The 19049-nt window shown below is 42.5% G+C and overlaps 1 protein-coding gene across 1 annotated transcript; it reads right to left on the bottom strand.

The window, feature by feature from the left end:
- Window positions 1-1001: 1001 nt before the first annotated feature.
- Window positions 1002-18929, bottom strand: DCTN5 (dynactin subunit 5). Its single transcript, XM_026515613.4, has 6 exons — window positions 18763-18929; window positions 17983-18051; window positions 11649-11767; window positions 9146-9257; window positions 5423-5525; window positions 1002-2404 (listed from the first exon to the last, which is right to left on the bottom strand). The coding sequence occupies exons 1-6, from the start codon at window positions 18808-18810 to the stop codon at window positions 2307-2309; spliced, it is 549 nt and encodes a 182-aa protein (XP_026371398.1). The 5' UTR covers window positions 18811-18929; the 3' UTR covers window positions 1002-2306.
- Between the last annotated feature and the right edge of the window lie 120 nt (window positions 18930-19049).

Below are 19049 nucleotides of genomic sequence, written 5' to 3'. Positions count from 1 at the left end.
AAGTAAAAGCAGCAAGATGAGAACAGCACATCCACCGTGTGCTCGCATTTGTATGCATGCAGAGGCTAAGGTATACGTATCTATCTGCTTGTGCCCGCAGACTCTCTGGTAGGAGAGACCCAAAACTGTTCTAGTTGCCTCTGGGAATTAGAACGTGGAACGGGGATTCTAGATCGGGAAATTCTACTGCACTGTATGTTCCCTCTTTACTAACTGGATTGGATTTTTGCAATCATGTACTTGAGTTACTTAAGGCTTTAAAAATCATGTTTAAGGGGCTTTAAACAATCCCACTTTCTCTTAATTTTCATTGTCACAATAAAATGGGCTGTCAAAAAATGATATGTCAATACCTCTCAATGAAGCTGGAAAGGATAAATTGAAAAAAAAAGTACAGTCAGTTGCATGGCGGTCAGCTTCCTTATAGAGGTATTCCTGGATGGTAATCTGTTGGACGTGCTCTGGAAGATCTCACTAGCTAACGAGAGGTTAGCTTAGACATATCAAAGCTCTGTCAATTCCAAGATTTGTCTTTATGGTGGCACACAAGGAGAAGGGAGCTGGGGGAGATGCCAGGAAATGACCAAAACAAAAAAACAAAAACAAACCCCAAAACAAAAAACAAAACAAAACAAAAAAACCTGCAACCATCACAGACTACTGGTATCAGACAGCATGCATAGCAGATGTGCTTGCTCCAAGGGCAAGCCTAGTCTCATCTTACCAGGACAGAACTGAATCACACAGCTATGCTGCCAGAAAGACATGGGTGTGACCCCTGGGTCAGCCACTTCATCACTGTAGGGACTGGACCAAGTTATCTAAGATCTTTGAGTGTCTTCTCATCTGTAAAATGGGAATAACATCCCCCTTACTGGGTTGGCATGAGCCATAAGAGACCAGTGAATGTAAAGTCTGTAGCAGGGCACCAGGCATGGAGGGAAGTGGCCGAGGATGTGACGTAGCCGTCACGGAGGGGGAGAGGGATCACCTTCACATGATTTGTTTCACGTGTCTATCTTTTAATGCATTAAAAAAAAAAAAAAAAGACAAACCGGAAAACGGTTTTACATTGACCTAGAGGAGATCATTACATATAGCCATTTTAACAAACCCCACAACCACATATTAAGTCCGGCCAGCTCCTGCTAGATCCTAACCTTCAAGGCTGAACCATATTACCCCGTTCAGAGCAGAATCAGAGCATTAAGCAAAGCCAAGGTTCTCAGACCTTCCCTTCTAAATCTCCCTCTCAGACCAAGAGGTCGGAGCAGAACCAGGCAGGGTTGTGTTATTACCCAGGAGATGGTTAAGAACAGCACTGGTAATTTCATTTACTCCTTGGGGCTCTGTGCCCACAGAATGATTTAAGAGGCCCCCATGTATATATGTGATTGGGCCCAGGAGAGATATTTTGGTCTGAACTGTGAGGTTTATGGCAAATACAGAGTGGATGAATGGCTCTAGGCCAGAGGACAAGTGTCACAAATGCTACGTCTTCAAGGAAATAAGGCATATGCTGTTGCCTCCAAATACTGTGAGGCAAGGAGTGACTGCCAGACTAGTCCATCCACATGGCAGACTCATGCCTGGGTGTTTGCAAAAATAAAATCTGGGTGCTGAGGGCCCCCCTTCTAGTGAAAGCCAAAGGCCCTAGAATAGAATGCTAGAAAGTCTTTTATGAATCACCCTGGGTTAAAATGACACTTAAGGTCATTTCAGGAAGAAGAGAAATGTTAACCACCCCTCCCTTCAAGTTTTAGTCGCCAACAGGAATCTGGGCTCTGAAAAGTCACACACACTTTTCCCCCCAAGACCATGAGCAATTGTGGCAACTGGCCAAATGTGTTAGCTCAGGAAAGCTGGGAGCGACCCATGTGAGCAGTGTTCACTGTGGGCAGCTAATGGCCGTGAGCAGACCAGTTCCATAACCTCCACGCTGGGACAGTGCTCTGCTCTGTGGACCTGTTTCAGTAGAATCCCATCATCCACAAGACCAAGGGGTGGGAGTGTTGGGAACAGATGATTCTGTGTTCTACAGATAATGGTACAAAGGGATCGTTAATAGATAAGGTTTAAGCACAGCATTTGGACACAACTCCTCCAGACATTCTGTTACTAAAGTCTTAAGAGCTTAGAACCTGGAAGGATTGAGAAATTCTAAAGAATTAAACAAAACCAGACAAACAAAAAAAGAAGGTGGAAGGTATCAAAGACACAAGAGCTCTTTGTAGATGCTGGCTGGCTCACTTTGTCCCCAAGTTCATCTTAGAGCTCAAGTGAATTCGAGACATGAGGCAGAGACATTAGACCTGTGTCAAGGGCAAAAACTTCTGGTAGTAGCTCTTGGTGACGTCAATCATCAGCTCCTGGGTACATTCTGGGAGCTCCCCTGAAAACAGTCCTGGGGAAAGAAAGACCTGGTCAACCAAATGGAGCTGGGGGAGGCCAGCAGCTCTGATTTCTGTTTAAACCCCTACAGGGCCCTTTTCTTTACTCATGAGCATTGAAATGCTAGGCCTGACAGCAGAATATTTCTACTGACCATATCTTCAAGATGGTATTTTTGTGTGGGGGGGAGACAAATAATATGATTCCCCAAATGGATAAATATCTTCCAGGTAAAAGAGGTTCGTACATTATTGCATAATCTGAAGAGTTAAGGCCTCTCTGACTACATGGGAGATTGTTCCAGACAAGGATTTGTCCATCTCCTGGGTTCTGGTGTGACACCTACTGGGCAAGCCCAGGTGAGCACCCCTTGAGGTGAGAAACTGCTCTGTTGTTCATACAATGAAACTGAATCCAATCCCCAAACCTGCTACATACAGACAAATCGTGGACCGGAGTAGAACAGAAATACCTATCGAAAGACAAAAAAACTGTATTTAAGGATTTCTGGGGGAAGAGGCACTCTCACCAACTAGGGGCGGAAGCATACGTTCGTACAACTGTTTGGAAGAGCAATTTTGGAAAAAAGTTCATACCCTGTGACATGACAATCCAACTTCTAAGAATTTATCCTACAAACAACCTTGCTCAACTGAACAATATATGCACAATATATGTACAAAGTTTCTAATAGCGAAAAACCAGGTATAATGTCTAATGATCCATTATACCAGGGAACTGATCAGTTACACTGTGGTACATTTATGTAATGAAAATCATGCAACCATGAAAAGGAGTGAGGGGAATCTCTACATACTGACAAGAAAAGATGCCCAAGATACACTGTTAAGAAAGCAAATTTTCAAACAGAATAGAAAGTGCAAATCTGTTTATACAGGTGTAAACACTTTTATGTATCTGTTACATACATAAGTACATATATATACACAGATACGTATACACACCTGCGTATTAGTATACATACAAAACAAACACATACACTTGCATATATATATATAGAGAGAAAATAATAGGTAGATAGAGAAAAAGGTCTAAAAAGTATGAAATTTTCACAGGCACCTTTTACAAACCAGCAGCCTGTGTTAGATTTGCAAACATATGTTTGGTCTGTGCAGTATTTAATCTTTTTAAAAAGTTAGCAGCCAACACTTAAAAGTTCAGAGATATCACATAGATCTTCAGACTTTCAGCTCCTCATGAACTATCGGAAGTTCTTAGAATGTTAGGTCTGTACTCTTGCCAGCCAGGATAGGCTGTCACTTCAATCACTTCTGTCTGACTCCTACAAGCAGTTTTGGCATTTTGGTTCCTGACCCAGATTCCTTCTGGATGGTTTGCCTTTCATTTTGTTCCACTACTCAGTGTCATTCAGTGGAGCCCTCCAAAAATGTGCCAGTTGTCTTACAACCTTAGGCCTCTTTCTTAAAGATGGAGACTGCCAACAGCAGTATCCAGATGGTTAGCATTAGTTTGTGAAACTACTGAAAACTAACATGGGAAGTATCTTGCCACAGTGCAGAAAGTACTGGACTCCAAATAAGGGGTCTTAAGAGCTAGTCAAGGCTTTCCCATGAACCAGTTCTGACCCTGTGCACAACCCAATCTCTCTAGGCTGTAGTTTCCCCATCTACACAATGATCTCTAAGGCCTCAGGCAGCTTGAATCCTCCATCAGAACCTCCAAACACACTGCTTATTTGGATTTCAAATACCAAGTAGTGCCTCCCTGCCTCGGCCATCAATGCCCAAAGACCAGAGTTGGTTCTAAGGACCCTGAATAAGTTAAAAGATATTAAGATATTTCTCTGGCAATATACTTCTCACTTCAGATCAGATACCGGTCTGACAATCAACCTAGAACAACTGCTGGGGTTGTTCTGATCTTCATTTGCTAAGAATGATGATACTTTCTCACAGTGGGAACCCAATATAGGGAGAATCACTCAGCAGGGCTCTCCCTCCTCTGCAAATGCAGAGGTGCACAAAACAGCAGAACAGCCTATTTTCTCCCCAAAGAATCTGAGTGGATGATTTTGTACATCTTTGAAACTCACAGTCAATGATCTGAGTGATGAGTTTTTTAATTGGAAAAACAACTAAACCACCCGGGGTACATCTCATATGTTGTCAAATCACTCGCTACATAGCATCGCCCATCTGTGAATCTCTGGTGTGCTTCTGTCCACACTGCGTTGAGTTCAATTACGTAAAACCACATAGAGAAGAAAAGAGACTGCCTTGGGGTGGGGGTGGGGACATGAGGTTTTCTTCTTCTTTCTGCTTTTCTGTGTTTTCTAAGTTTTCTAGGAGGAGCGTGTATCACTTGTTTGCTCACGTGTTTGGCCACTGGGAATGCTGAGGTCATGAGGGCTTTACCTGAGGGCATTCTGTCAGCCAAGGTCGTGAGGGGGTGTATTTGCTTCTCTCAGTTGTCCTAGAGCTATCGTTGGTCTTAGACCATGTTTTATGTCAACTTTTCAGTTTGGGCATTCCTGGGCAGTGTGGGAAGTGTAAGTTCAAAACCCCAACCAACATGAAGCCATTGTTAGAAATCTCTGGAGAGACTTTTCCTTTTCCATCCAGAGCCTAGGCCAAGAGAGTCTTGCTTCTTTGTACTTTTCCTGTATTGGTCGCAGGTTGACTCTAGATCAACTTTTACTGAGAGATCACCCTTCAAGAGGGTCTCTCTGCCATACAAGGCTTTCTCTCGCATCCCCACAGGAGTATCAAACCCTAAACCACTCTATTATGAAGATGCATAAACCTAACCAAACCTAACCATGCTTATAAAGTAGGTTTAGTTTCCTCTTTGTTTCTGACCCTTGAAATTTCCTTGTGAACCCAATTGTGCATTTAAAAAGATACTGGTTATATTTTAGATAACATTTCTAGGTAATCTGTAGCAGAATTTTTAAATTAGCTAGATCAATACATTGTCAGATAAAAATTGCATGCGTTACTTTTGTGATAGAAAATCAGCTTGAGCTTTCATAATCAACACCCAAGCTTACCTGGGCAGCCTGAGAAGACGGTGAACGGTGGCACCACAGTTTCTGGGGGTAATACTGTGTTGTCAAGAATTTTGCAGCAGTCTTTCAACACACACCGGCGCCCCTGAAATTAAAATCTTGTTACTAGGAAATAAAGCAGGAAAAGCTCGAGTAAAAGTTGCCTGATCTACTGCATGGCATGCTATTTTATATTTTCTCCATTCACGATATCATACAATAGGCAGAGACAATGACAAGAGGTTTGGCCACAATTCCCTACTTCAGGTCGCACCTGCCAAGCAGGAGGAGATAGGGGTATGGGTGTATGAGAGTGTGTGTGTGTGTGTGTATGTGTATGTGCGTGTGTGCGCACGTGTGCGCATGAACCTGGGGAAGGGGTTGTATTCTAGGAACATTTCAGGTTATCTTAGGTATTACTGACTGAAATTCAGTCTCCCAAGAGTTGTACAATTTTCTTTTTTCTTAAATTTAGTGGACATCTACTTTTTTGCTTGTCCAACATTTGATCCCCCTTCTTCTGGTAACAGAACCTGTATTGTCCTTGGTAACACCCCTCTGCCCATCACAGTCCCCTATCCTAATCCCAAACCCCAAGCCTGGCCACAAGGACTGGTTTCTGGAATGAGCCAAATCAGTCTGATGAATCTCAACATCAAGGCTTCTGCTGGGACTACCGGGAAAAGAAGCTCTTTCCAGCAGGGTTTCTAGAGGACAGGACAGACATGTGAACCAGCTGTCTTGTTTCCGTGAGGGAAGAACCTGCCTGAGAGCCTCCCAGAGGAAAGCGGGAAAGAGAAGGAGACTAGTTCTCATGACATCAACTGAACGCCTGGAGCCACCTGTGCAGAGCATTAGGATCTACTTCTGTACTCTTGGTTCATATTAGCCAATAGGCTTGTTTTGAAGGTTTAGGCCAAGCTTTATGCTTGACTTTACCCACCGCTGCCACTTTTCAATTCTCCATCACCCACAGCATTCTGAGGGCAAGAAATAGGTCTGGTAGATCCATCTGTTTCCTGGGTTAAGGGAGAGGGGAGGCTTCTTCTCTATACAGATTGAAGTTGTGCCTCAGACTACCTGCTGGGTAAGTGAAAGTTTCGGTCTTCACTGACTGCATTTACATCACCAGGGCCTGAGAGTTCACTTGTGTTCTGGTCAGAGGATCTGATAAAACATACTTGGCTGACAATGTGGAATCCCTAATAACATCAGGACAATGTTAACCTGTCCTCATCTCAGGTTTTACCAAAGAGTATGAAAGATACTTTGATTTGGTTGTATTAAAAATGTCCCCATTATTAATAAATACCCAAATTGTATGTATTTCCAGGAATTTCCAGGTAGAATGCCAAACGAACTTTTTAGAAAGCTTATACCTCGAAGGTCTGAATTTTTTAAGCGACCACTAAGCTGTCTCTCGTGAGGTGGATAAAAGCCTTGGCAATAGTTGGTACTACCTGTAGCTCAGAAACAAGTTATGACCGCAGCTTCCCGTTCATTCTGAAAGTTGTCTCCCATGAATTACCTGCTAGTGGCAATTCCTAAAATACAACAGCTGGCCAGCTCCCCTGTGACTCCCAAATTAACTCAAAGACATCCTATGACACCTAAGCTCCTAATAATTCCAACTAAGCACAAGGGGCACTGGATGGAGAGAAGCCGAATGTGCTGCATGAGGCATGACGCATTCACACAGAGGGCATCTGTAGACAAAGGGCCCTGGAAAAGAAGAACAGTGTGAATAAAACTTCCTCTATGTACCACTGGCCACCATCCAGCCTGGAGGCACCTGCTGCGTCCACTAGATAGCCATTCTGCCCACTCAGGCAAATGATGCTGAATCAGCTTCCAGAACATTCTGGGCAAGCTGATCAATTAAATAGCAGCAAAAGTCAAAACACGGGTACTTCCTAGGCATGAGTGCACTGGCAATAGATGAGGAAGTTAAAAGCTGAAACCTCTTCTTTATTCTTTCCTGGAGGACTTTCCAAGGAAGAGTGAAGAACTCCATGTTGCCAGTATTACAGCTATGCATATCTCCTGATTCAAGTTACTCAGCATCTTTGAGCCTTGGGTTCCACGTCTGGGAAACAGGACGTAAAACCAGACCCGCAGGGACTCTGTGAGGATTAGAGACAATAAATGTAAAGTTCACAGCACGGTAACAGTGCCCATGAAGATTGCCCGTGAGGCTTTCCTGCAGACATCTGGGCAACTCTGCCTGACACCTGTATCTTCACACTTCCGAACAGGAGGTAGACCACCAAATGGGTGCTATTGGAAGGATCTGCGGGTCATGGGGACGGCTGGACTCTAAAAGAGTCCCTGCTAGCTCCGAGATTCAAGAGTTCTAAAAGAATTTTTCTCCTGAGATTACTTGAGAATTTGTAAAAGGCTCAGCAAGTAGGTACGCCAATACCCAACAGTGACTATATCTGAACTGAAGGCACGAAAAAGCAGAGCACGGGACAAGAAGACTAGAGCTCCCTAAGTACTGGGAAGAGCATTTGAACTTTAACGTTTCAGACATTTAGCTCTGGGGATAAAGGACAGGGCTAACACACTAGGCTACTATGAGGATGTCATCATTTTGCTAAAGAAAATATCAGAAAAATCCAGCCATGGCTTAGAAAGCCTGCTTTTGTCACACAGAATGAGGGGACAGGATGGGTTTCACGATTTTCCCCCTTTCTTCAACATCATGCCAAACGAAAGACGCTCTGTCTCTAAGATACACGAAGGGACTCCTCTGGAGGAGAATATTTGGCAAAACCACTACTTCCTTTCATTCCGAGTAACAGGTCAGATTGGGATGTTTTCTGCAGCAATGTGGCTCTCCACTGCATGGTTCATCTTTGCTGTGCTCTCATGGCTCACAGAATGTGACCGCATAGTTTCTACAGGTATTTTATACTTGAGTATTATCCAGAACAGAAAGCTGCCTCTGTATTAATGGGAACAGCCATTTAAAAACATGAAAAGTCCTTGGTTTTTCCTAGAAGCTAGGATTTGGGTACAAATTTAAAATATAGGAAAAGTTTTCCCTAACCCTTAAGGCAGTTTAGCTCTGGTTATTAACATTCCTGCCTAGGATGTTCTCATAAACCCCATCTGCAATCAAGCTTTCATCTATGAAATACTGAGAAATTCAACTTTGTAAAGCCTTGGCCAGATGAAATGAGTAGATGTCAAGGCTCCTGTGGACCAGGGTCCCACATGTCCACTGAACAAGGGCCCACTTGTACCCTGCACACCCATCACCCTGAACTACTTGCAGTTCCCCTAATGTCATGCCTGTTGCCCCCACTAGACTGGATGATCCTGGAGGTAAAGCAACAGGTAGGCCATAGAGCAGGCATGGCTATTCATACAGTCTGGGTTCAAATCCCAGCTCTACCACTTCATAGCCCTGTCAAATCCCCTAATTTCTAAGGTCTTCAGGTTTGTTGTCTGCAAATAGGGATAACAGTAACTATTACCCTTGAATGGTTATGGGGGTCAAATGAAAAAATCAAAGGCAAGAGTTTAACATCATACAGAAGATGTTAGATAAAGTTTAGCCATGATTATTAATGCCTAGAAAATTCCAAATCCAATAATAATTCCAGTAGACCAGAAACTACTTCTACCCTGCTTGGCCACAGAAGTGGAGGCCCACTGACGTGAGGGATGGGAGCTGAAGGGGCAGTGAGGCCATTTAGCCAGCCAAGATGTCATACTCACAATCACACAGTTCTTGCCAACGTGAACGTAAGAGCCAATTTGAGCTGCGTTGACCACACAATCTTCCTCAATAAAGACATGGTCCCCGATATGTAAAGGAAAGAAGGCAACGCTAGAGAAGGAAGAGAAGATGAACAACAACAACAAAAAATGTCAAGGTGGTTTGCTTTTGATCAAGGTTTATAGAACTGCTGATCGTACTCTCAACTTCATCATCTTGTCTTAATAAGACAGCTCCCAAAAAGGAAGGAATCCTCAGGCTAGGAGAATTCTGTGTTGAAGATGAATGTGATTACTAGCTCAAAAGCAGTAATATTTAACCAAGGAGTGTGCAAGGAAACAGCAAGACAGAAGCGGTGAGACCTTCCAAGCTAAAAGAGCTGGCACCAAATGAATGCATGTCTTACTCATTCCTGCCTCCTTGGAAATGCTCGCAGGTCACAATTTCGATAATCTGCCCTACAGTGTTGTAGGGGACTGACATCAGTTCCTGGGATATATTTTCTACCATTCAACATGTCAAGAGTTTGCAATATTCACTGATTTTACTGAGTGCCTACTGTGTGCCAGACTCTGTGCTAGAAATTGGAGATATACTGGCAAGCAAAAAGGACACTATCCGGCCCACGAGGAGCTTGCAATCAAGAAAAGAGAGATTAAACAAATGATTATATAAGTAATTAATTACAACTATGATAAGTACTACAGAGTAAAAAATACCAAGTTATAAGTGGAAACTTTACCTAGATTGGAAGTTTGGTAAAAGTTTAATTGAAAGTTACAATTAAGGGGCGCCTGGGTGGCTCAGTCAGTTAAGCATCTGACTTCGGCTCAGGTCATGATCTCAGGGTCCTGGGATGGAGCCCTGTGTTGGTCTCTGCACTCAGTGGGGAGTCTGCTTCCTCTCTCCCTCTGCCCGTGGCCCTGCTCGTCTGTTCTCTTTCTCAAATGAATAAATAAAATCTTTAAAAAAAAAAGTGACATTCAAGCCAAGACTAAGGATGAGTAAGAGTCAGTAAGTTTTCTCCAGACTTCTGACATCATTGCATTCTCCATGATTCCTCAAATGTCATTAACAATGGTTTTCAATCACATTTATAAGTAACTTCAGTACTTGGGATGGAAAATATTTGGACAAGAACTAAAATAAAGTAGCTGGATGCTCACTGGCTCTATCTAGTCCTGTGCTCTATTTTGTCAGGAATATTTTGTAAGAGATGCTACCTGTCCTCCCTGGACCTACAGCTTATTTAAATCTTCCCTAATCCGTTTGTATTTTTGATCTGGGACCCTTGCGTGACAATGAATTCCTTGATCTTATCACAGTCAACAGCAGCACTGTCAGCCCTTGAATTTTATTTTATTTTATTTTTATTTTATTATTACTTTTTAAAGATTTTATTTATTTATTTGACAGAGAGAGAGACAGCCAGTGAGAGAGGGAACACAAGCAGGGGGAGTGGGAGAGGAAGAAGCAGGCTCCCAGCGGAGGAGCCCAATGTGAGGCTTGATCCCAGGACTCCGGGATCACGCCCGGAGCTGAAGGCAGACGCTTAACCAACTGAGCCACCCAGGTGTCCCTATGTAAGTGTTTCTACCACTAGGTTTTTGAGAACTTTGAGGCAGGAATGCTATTTCATCCATCTTTACGTACCCATCTTATAATCTAGTGACTGACATAAAGAAAACAATCAATGCTTCCTGAATTACTCAATGAAATGCAGACGGTGCCACAGGAAGGAGCCAGGAGGGAAAAGAGGGAGAGAGGCAAAAAACGAAAACAAAAAACCCAGCACATCAGGCATAGTGGACAGTCTTCCTGCCCTGTCCATGCCCTTCCCTGGATAATCCTTACTCCCACTGAGAGAACAGCGGGCCTGACTTGCCCCTGCCCTCTGGGTCAAAACTGTTTAGACCAGGGGTGGGCACTTAACTCCAGCTGAGCCAATCAGATTCCCTCTGCCAAGATTCTGAAAATAAAACCTAGTATTTTTGGCTGGTATCTGTTGAAGCCTAAATAGAGAACTGACATAAATAAGGGGCTGAGGCAGCACGGTTGGCTCCATGAGAAAAGGGGGAAGATGAAGCCAAAGTGACAGAGAGGAGAGGGAAGCAGAAATGCAGAGACAAAAACTGACAAGAAACAACATAGTCTTGGTGGCAGAGTGACAGACAGTTGTCTTGATTCTCGCTAGCTGTCCAGTTACAGGTTCTAGTCCCCGTGAGGCCTGGCCCCTTTCCTACCCTTATATTCCATTAAATATGCCTGAATTTCTTCATCAGAACCCCCTCTGCCTTTGCCAAGTGGATTCTGTTTCTGGCAACAACGAACAACTAGACTAAGACGACCACCACCAGAGTTGTGTCCATTACAGTGAATTCTTCCACAGTGATGCACACAATAGCACAGACCTGCTCCTTACACCACAACTCAACACACGGAATACACCACCCCGTAGCAGCATCTTGCCCAAGACCAAAACAAGGTAAGTAAATGACATACCCTTTGCTGAATTTCTTGAACGGTGGCCTTATGACACTCCGACTTTTCACAACACAATGACGTCCAACTCTTACATTTGCCAGATCCCCTCGGATAATACAGTCATTCATCACAATGGTCTACAAAATAAAGCACATTTTAACAAAACTGCCAACATAGCCTAAAACACAACAAAAAAGAGTAGGTAAGACACTGATTGAAGTTATGCTATGATCTACTGAGTCACATGTTCTGTCAAAAGGGATAACTTTAAGGTAAAGAGAACTGCCCTCATAACACTGACTCAGTTGAAGATGTTCCCAGCATATCATGAGCTTTGCCCTTAATATCCCCAAAACAGGACTCACTGAATAAACAGACCTTTACTGAGAATGCCTGTAGTTGACCTAGCTTACTCACCTCCTCAGATTCACTTGGTTCTACCTGCCCTTAAGCCTTGGCTGCTTGCTCAGTGAGAATCCAGGCTGCTCCTACCTTTGTCCAATCTCCCAACACTACTGACTCTCTCCAACTTCATGCTCCTAGAGGTAGGCCTATTGAGCTCCTGGTTCATCTCCCAAATTCTGGATTCAAATGAAGTGCTACACTGCAGGGTACGATATCCAGCTGCCCAATGATTGCCCAGATGGGCTCCGTGGTGAATAATGTAACTCAGAAGTTTGGGGGAATTAATGCCCCGTACTTGGTAAAGAGTAGGCATTCTGGAAATGTCTTTTGAATGAATGAATAAATGGGGTAAAAAAAAAAGTGCATATGGTTGGGGCTACAGCTGGAAAAGTAAGCTGGGAACAGGCCTTATGAGGCATTATGTACGCTGAGTACAGAAGTTTAGGCTTTTTCCCTAGAGGATATAAGGAATCAGTTTTTAAGCAGATTAACACATTGAATCTTCATTTTGGAAATATTACTCTGAAAGCAGTCTAGAGTCTGAGTGAAGGGGCAGGTAAGACTGGAGGGAAAGTGACACTTTAGATTACAACAGTGGATCAAGGTAAAATGAGAGGATGGGCCTTCTCTACGACAATAGTTGTGCATGAAGAAAAGAGAAATACAAGGTAGAGGAATCTGATCAAGCCTCCAGATCTACTAATTAAGAGGGAGGAGAGAGGCAGAGAGAATGCATTTGACAACCATGTAAATAGAATTGACCAAATTCAAAATTTGAAAATTCTACAGAACAATGAGCCAGTTTCTTCAACATATAAGTGGCATGGGGAGAAAAACAGGCTGGGGGCAAGAACTGTTACAGATTTAAAGGGTCCTGAGAGATACATCAACCAGATGCAATGTGTACTTGACCTTGTTTGGATCCTGATTTGAATAAACCAACTGTAAAAAGACATGTTAAGATACTAGAAAGATTGAACATCAACTGAGGATTAGATGATATTAGGAAATTACTGGCTTCTTAAAAAATATATCATGATAAGGGTACTCTACTCATTTTTTTTAAATCTTTAAATCTTAGTGATATATATTAAAGTATTTATGGGTGAAATAATACAGTTTTTGCAATTTGCTTTAAAATACCCCAACTCCCTGTCCTCCCACTGGTCAAAATAGGTATGTGTTTGTGGGGCAGCTACAGAGATAAAATAAGGATGTCAGAATATTGCTAACTGCAGAAGCTGGTGAATGAGTATATGAAGATTCATTTTATGTTATCTCTACTTTTTTTTTTTTTTAAGGATTTTATTTATTTACTTGACACAGAGAGAGAGACAGCCAGCGAGAGAGAGAACACAAGCAGGGGGAGTGGGAGAGGAAGAAGCAGGCTCATAGCAGAGGAGCCTGATGTGGGGCTCGATCCCATAACGCCAGGATCACGCCCTGAGCCGAAGGCAGACGCTCAACAACTGAGCCATCCAGGCGCCCCTGTTATCTCTACTTTTGTACATGTCTTAAAAGTTCCATAATAATACTGCTCATCTATAAAAAGTAATGAATTGTTAATCCACTACTGTACAAAACAAATGGATAAATCTCAAAAACATTATGCTGAGAGAAAGAAGGCTGACAACAAAGAGAACATGATTCCCAATATAGTCAACTCCAGAAAATGCAAAAGTAATCTCTATTAGTCTTAATACCAGTGGTTTTCTGGGGCCAAGGGTAATAGGAGGACTGACTACAGAGGGGTCCAAGGAAATGAGGGTGATGGAAATATTTTATATTTTAATTGTAGTAGTGGCTGCATAGGTGTAAGCATCAGTCAAAACCTGTCAAACTGAGGGGCGCCTGGGTGGCTCAGTTGGTTAAGTGTCTGCCTTCGGCTCAGGTCATGGTCCCAGGGTCCTGGGATCGAGCCCCAAGTCAAGCTCCCTGCTCAGCCAAGAGCCTGCTTCTCCCTCTCCCTCTGCTCCTACCCCCTGCTTGTATTCTCTCTCTCTCACTTGCTCTCTCTCAAATAAATAAATCTTAAAAAAAACCCAAAACTTGTCAAACTGCACACTTAAAATGGGTACACTTCATTGTATGTAAATTATGTCTCAATAAAGATAACTTTTAAAATGTTCCACGATAGGAGCACCCAGATGGCTCAGTAGGTTCTGCGTCTGCCTTTGGCTCACGATCCCAGGGTCGTGGGATCAAGCCCCGCATCAGGCTCCCTGCTCAGCAGGGTATCTGCTTGTCCCTTTCTCTGCCTCATGCTTTCTCTTGCCCACTCTCTCTCTCAAATAAATAAATAAAATCTTTAAAATAAATGTTCTCCTATAAAATGTTAAAAATAGAGAAAAAAAGGGAAGAGAATCTATATGACCTGGTTATTGTTTAGATATTGGGGAAAGAAAGAAAGAGAGGCGAGGATAAGAGTCTAGAATGGGGTGAGTGATTCTGGGGACTGGATGACAAATTCATTTGTGAAATGCTATTTGAGGTATCTGTGGGATGACCAACAAGCAGTTGTAAATGAAGGTCTGAGACCCAGGACAGATGATCAGGTTAGAGAGGTAGATGGGAACACCTCAAATACAGGTGAATTTAGATACGTCGTCACAAGCCTGAACACCGGGCTCTGAGAAATTACTAAAAAAGAAGTGGGCTCATACTTGGAAGAGTTTACCAATCTCACCTGCATATGTCCGGTCTATAAAACCTCTGCTAGTAAAAAGATAATTTCTCATCAGCTGCTGACTATAAAGGACTATAGTTCCTTGTGGTTTTTTAAAAACGGCCTACCTCAAGTTTAAAGAGATATCTGTTTCTAGTATGTACTCTTTCATCTGAAATCCTTCATTTACTTTAATCATTGTTTTCTGTTTATGTTTCCATCTACAATCAGAGAAAATGACTTTCTTTTCTTTGGACGAAAGCAGAATACCAAGAGTTCTGAGTATTTGGTAATGGTTGTTTTTGTTTTACTGTGTTTTAAACAAAGATAGCAATTTTAATCTGGAAATAAAGAAAATCCATAGAAGTCCCTCAGGCAGCCTAAATTACACTCCCATGTGAAGAAGCAAACATGAAAAACATAAGTAACAGATATCACAGGAGGTCAAAGAGATTAGCATGAGGGACTCACATCCTGGTTTCCTATCTCATAAAGAGTGGAGCTGAAGATGAGAAGTCAAATTCAAAAGAGAGGCAGCAGGATGTTAAAATGAAAGTGAGTGTACATAAGGACCTCACAGGGAGGAAAATGGTAGTAAAGCAGAGTTCACTGAACTTGACAAAGGATGAGGCAGAGGGGCGAGCTGGAGGTCTAAGAACTGCACCTGGAAACCTGTTTTGTTTGGCTCATGCAGCCTGTTTCATCGCTTAAATTTAATGCTATTATTTGAATAGTGGGACATTTTGCATTAAAAAAATCCAGATCTCCAGTTTCTTTTGAGAAAATATAGGCCTATATTCCCACATGGCAACAATCAGCTTGAGTTTGGCTAGGATAAGTATTCTCTAATTCATCAGGGCCCACCACTCTCTGTTGTTGGCACCCAGTCTTCCTTACTCACTTGATCCCTGCCTATCCCTACAGGCACTGTGACATCCAATATAACGGTTTAGGAAAATAGAAATCTCACAGTTCTGAAAGGGACAAAACAAAAAACTGGGAACAAAATAACCAGTTGGAGAGGGGATAAATGGAACTGTACACAGCAGTGAAAATGCACAAACCACAGTGAATATTAGAAACAGAATTCAGAATTCAGTGGTACTTAGTGTGATAGGTATTTCCTACTGTGATTATTATAAGTGAGTGTAAAAAAAGTAAGTAACAGAAAGCCAAGTAAAGCTAAACTATATATGTATATAGTTTACCTCGATGTAAACATGTATATATGTACTAGTTTACATCCTACCACAGGGATGAACTTTGAAAACATTATGCTAAGTGAAATAAGCCAGACAAAAAAGGACAAATATTATATATTTAGAACAGGCAAATTCACAGAGACAGGAAGTGGACTGAGGTTATTAGTGACTAGGCGGGATGCGGGGGGTAGGGATGGGGAGATGGGTAGGGAGATGGGGAGGAAACAGGGAGTTATTCCTTAATGAGTATAGAGCTTCTATCTGGGTGATGGAAGTTTTAAAAATAGATAGTGGTAATGACTGCACAATGGTTGTAAATAGAATTTTTTTTTAAAGATTTTATTTATTTATTTGACAGAGCTAGAGACAGCCAGCGAGAGAGGGAACACAAGCAGGGGGAGTGGGAGAGGAAGAAGCAGGCTTATAGCGGAGGAGCCTGATGTGGGGCTCGATCCCAGAATGCCGGGATCACGCCCTGAGCCGAAGGCAGACGCTTAACCGCTGTGCCACCCAGGCACCCCTAGAATTTTTTTTTTTTTAAGTAGGCTCCACATCAAGCGTGGAGCCCCATGCAGGGCTTGAACTCATGACCCTGAGATCAAGACCTGAGCTGAGATCAACAGTAGAACGCTCAACCAAATGAATCACTCGGGCACCCCAAATATATTTAAATATAATTAATGCCAATGGATTGATTGTACACTTAAAAACAGTTAAAGTGGCAAATTTTGTCACATATTTTATCATAATTTAATAAACATATGCCCTAAAAAAATCACAAAAAAGGTTTTGAAATTACCTAAGGGATTTCTAAAAAACTCACACATTTGCTAATGAGTCAGACTGGGGTTAACTGAATTTTCCAATTCTGTGCAGGAACAGTGTGTCTATAATTACTAATTATACCTAATTATTGAACTATGTTTCTTTCTATTAAATCTCATGATGAGCTAATGGAGTGTTTCTACTGAAAAAATGTATGATTGCTTGATTATAGTGAGACTGTTTTCCCTTTGGAGTTAGAGATGTAACATTTCAAAGAAAAATGTCAGGAAAAACTATGGACTTCAGTGTTCGTCAAGTTCAAGTATATCTTGATATTTTCTCTGGTTCTGAAATGTCCTAATAGTATTCCCATGTTTATACTCATCTCTCTGCTATTTCAATTTATTCAGATTACAAATCCTCAGCCTTTCATATTCCATTTTGCAAATGTTTCATAGTTTAGTGTCTTTCCCAATTCTCTCTCTCTTTTTATTTTATTTTTTATTTTTTTTAATTTTTTTTTAAAGATTTTATTTATTTATTCGACAGAGATAGAGACAGCCAGCGAGAGAGGGAACACAAGCAAGGGGAGTGGGAGAGGAAGAAGCAGGCTCCCAGCAGAGGAGCCTGATGTGCGGCTCGATCCCATAACGCCGGGATCACGCCCTGAGCCGAAGGCAGATGCTTAACCGCTGTGCCACCCAGGCACCCCATCTCTCTCTCTTTTTAAAAAGATTTTATTTATTTATCTGACACAAAGCAAGAAAGCGCACAAGCAGGAGGAGAGGCAGAGGAGAGGGAGAAGTAGGCTCCCCGCTGGGCAGGCAGCACGACTCTGGGCTCGATCCCAGGACCCCAAGATCATGGCTTGAGCCGAAGGCAGAGACTTAACGGACTGAGCCACCCAGGCGCCCCCACTATTCTCAAATTAATTTTAAGAGTTTCAGTTAATGCTGAATCATTATTACGAAACAGTTAATTACATTACTATTCTTTATAGCTTCTAAACTAAAATATTTTGTTGCCTATTTATGTTTTTGTCCAGTAGTTTAGGGCACACTACAATACTTCATAATAATTTCAGTTCTGGGTGCCATGGTATATTGTTCCTGGCATAAAGGGAAAAAGGTTTTCTGTTGCCTCCTTTTATTGAATCTTTTTTGTATTCAATAAAATTTGGAGAACGAAGAAAAGAGAATTTTTAAACATATGGCGATAAATGGGAGATGTGACAACATATTATCTGCCCTGCTAATGTGATAATTAGTGGAAAGAAAGCAAAAGTATGCATCCTGGAACTGGCTTTGTCCCTTACCTTGCCATTGAGAACGATGTTCTGACTTCCACACAGTACCGACTGGCGACTAACTTTGTTTCCAGATGCCTGAAAGCAAAGAGCAGAAAATGGGGATGAGCAAACTGACTGGATTCTGGGCTATAGGTTTTCATCAAGTAAGCTGCTACTGTAGAGGAAAGGACTTGAAACGAGGCATACATATAGTCCTCAATGGAATGAGTACAGGATATCAAAGCAAGGATGGATTAGCAAACTAGGGATTCCAGGAAGGGACCCAGAATTTGGATGTGGTAAGTCTAGAGCCTAACAACATTAGAGATGGGGAGTCAAGTTTCAGTTCTATACTTATAGCGCTAAATCCAGGATAATGACTCAACCTATAACACAGTTTCAAGAATTCATAGCAACGCTGACTGAACACTTACCCTACTTCGAACATCATGTATTGACTATAAACGACCTAACTGTCTTATAGCACACAGTAATAAAATATGACACAATAGTTTTAAAAAACCTTCTGAATGGCCTGAAGCCTGGAGTTGTTATTGATATTTGGGTGGACGAGACTTGTCCTGCTTTCTGGAAGGCATTTTATCTTTAGAAAATCAGGAATAAATAAAAAAGCCTAAACTGGCCATGCAAGGAATAAAAACAAAGCTGGGCCATTCACTAAGTGATGGTAGGTAATCTCGGACTAAACGCCAAAGGGAGCCGGGGTGTGGCAGGGACAGGATGGGGGCACCGGCCTCAAAGGGACGCAGGCTCGGAAAGGGGAGGGCAGATGTCTGGAACGCGCACCGTCTCGATGTACTCGGACTTGTTGTAAAGCAGCTCGCCCAACTCCATGGCCACCAACTCCTCACAGCTCCCGTTCCTGTCAAAGCCTGTCAGCCGGTCAGTCAGGATGCGATTCCAGACACTTCCGGCCGCTCCTCCACTTCCGCTCTCGGCTTCCTCTTCTCTCATCCGCAGCTCGGCTGTCTCCTAGGCGGCCTCGCTCCATTACTCGGCCGTCTCCTGCTGCGCGTGCGCAGGCCGAGGGATGGCTGTAATTGGCCCGGGGTGACGGCGCGCGATTACGGTTT

The sequence above is a fragment of the Ursus arctos genome, unplaced genomic scaffold (assembly GCF_023065955.2).
Source record: "Ursus arctos isolate Adak ecotype North America unplaced genomic scaffold, UrsArc2.0 scaffold_2, whole genome shotgun sequence".
NCBI lineage: Eukaryota > Metazoa > Chordata > Mammalia > Carnivora > Ursidae > Ursus > Ursus arctos.
Note: the sequence above shows the minus strand (reverse complement) of the source record. Positions and strands in the feature narration are given on the sequence as shown.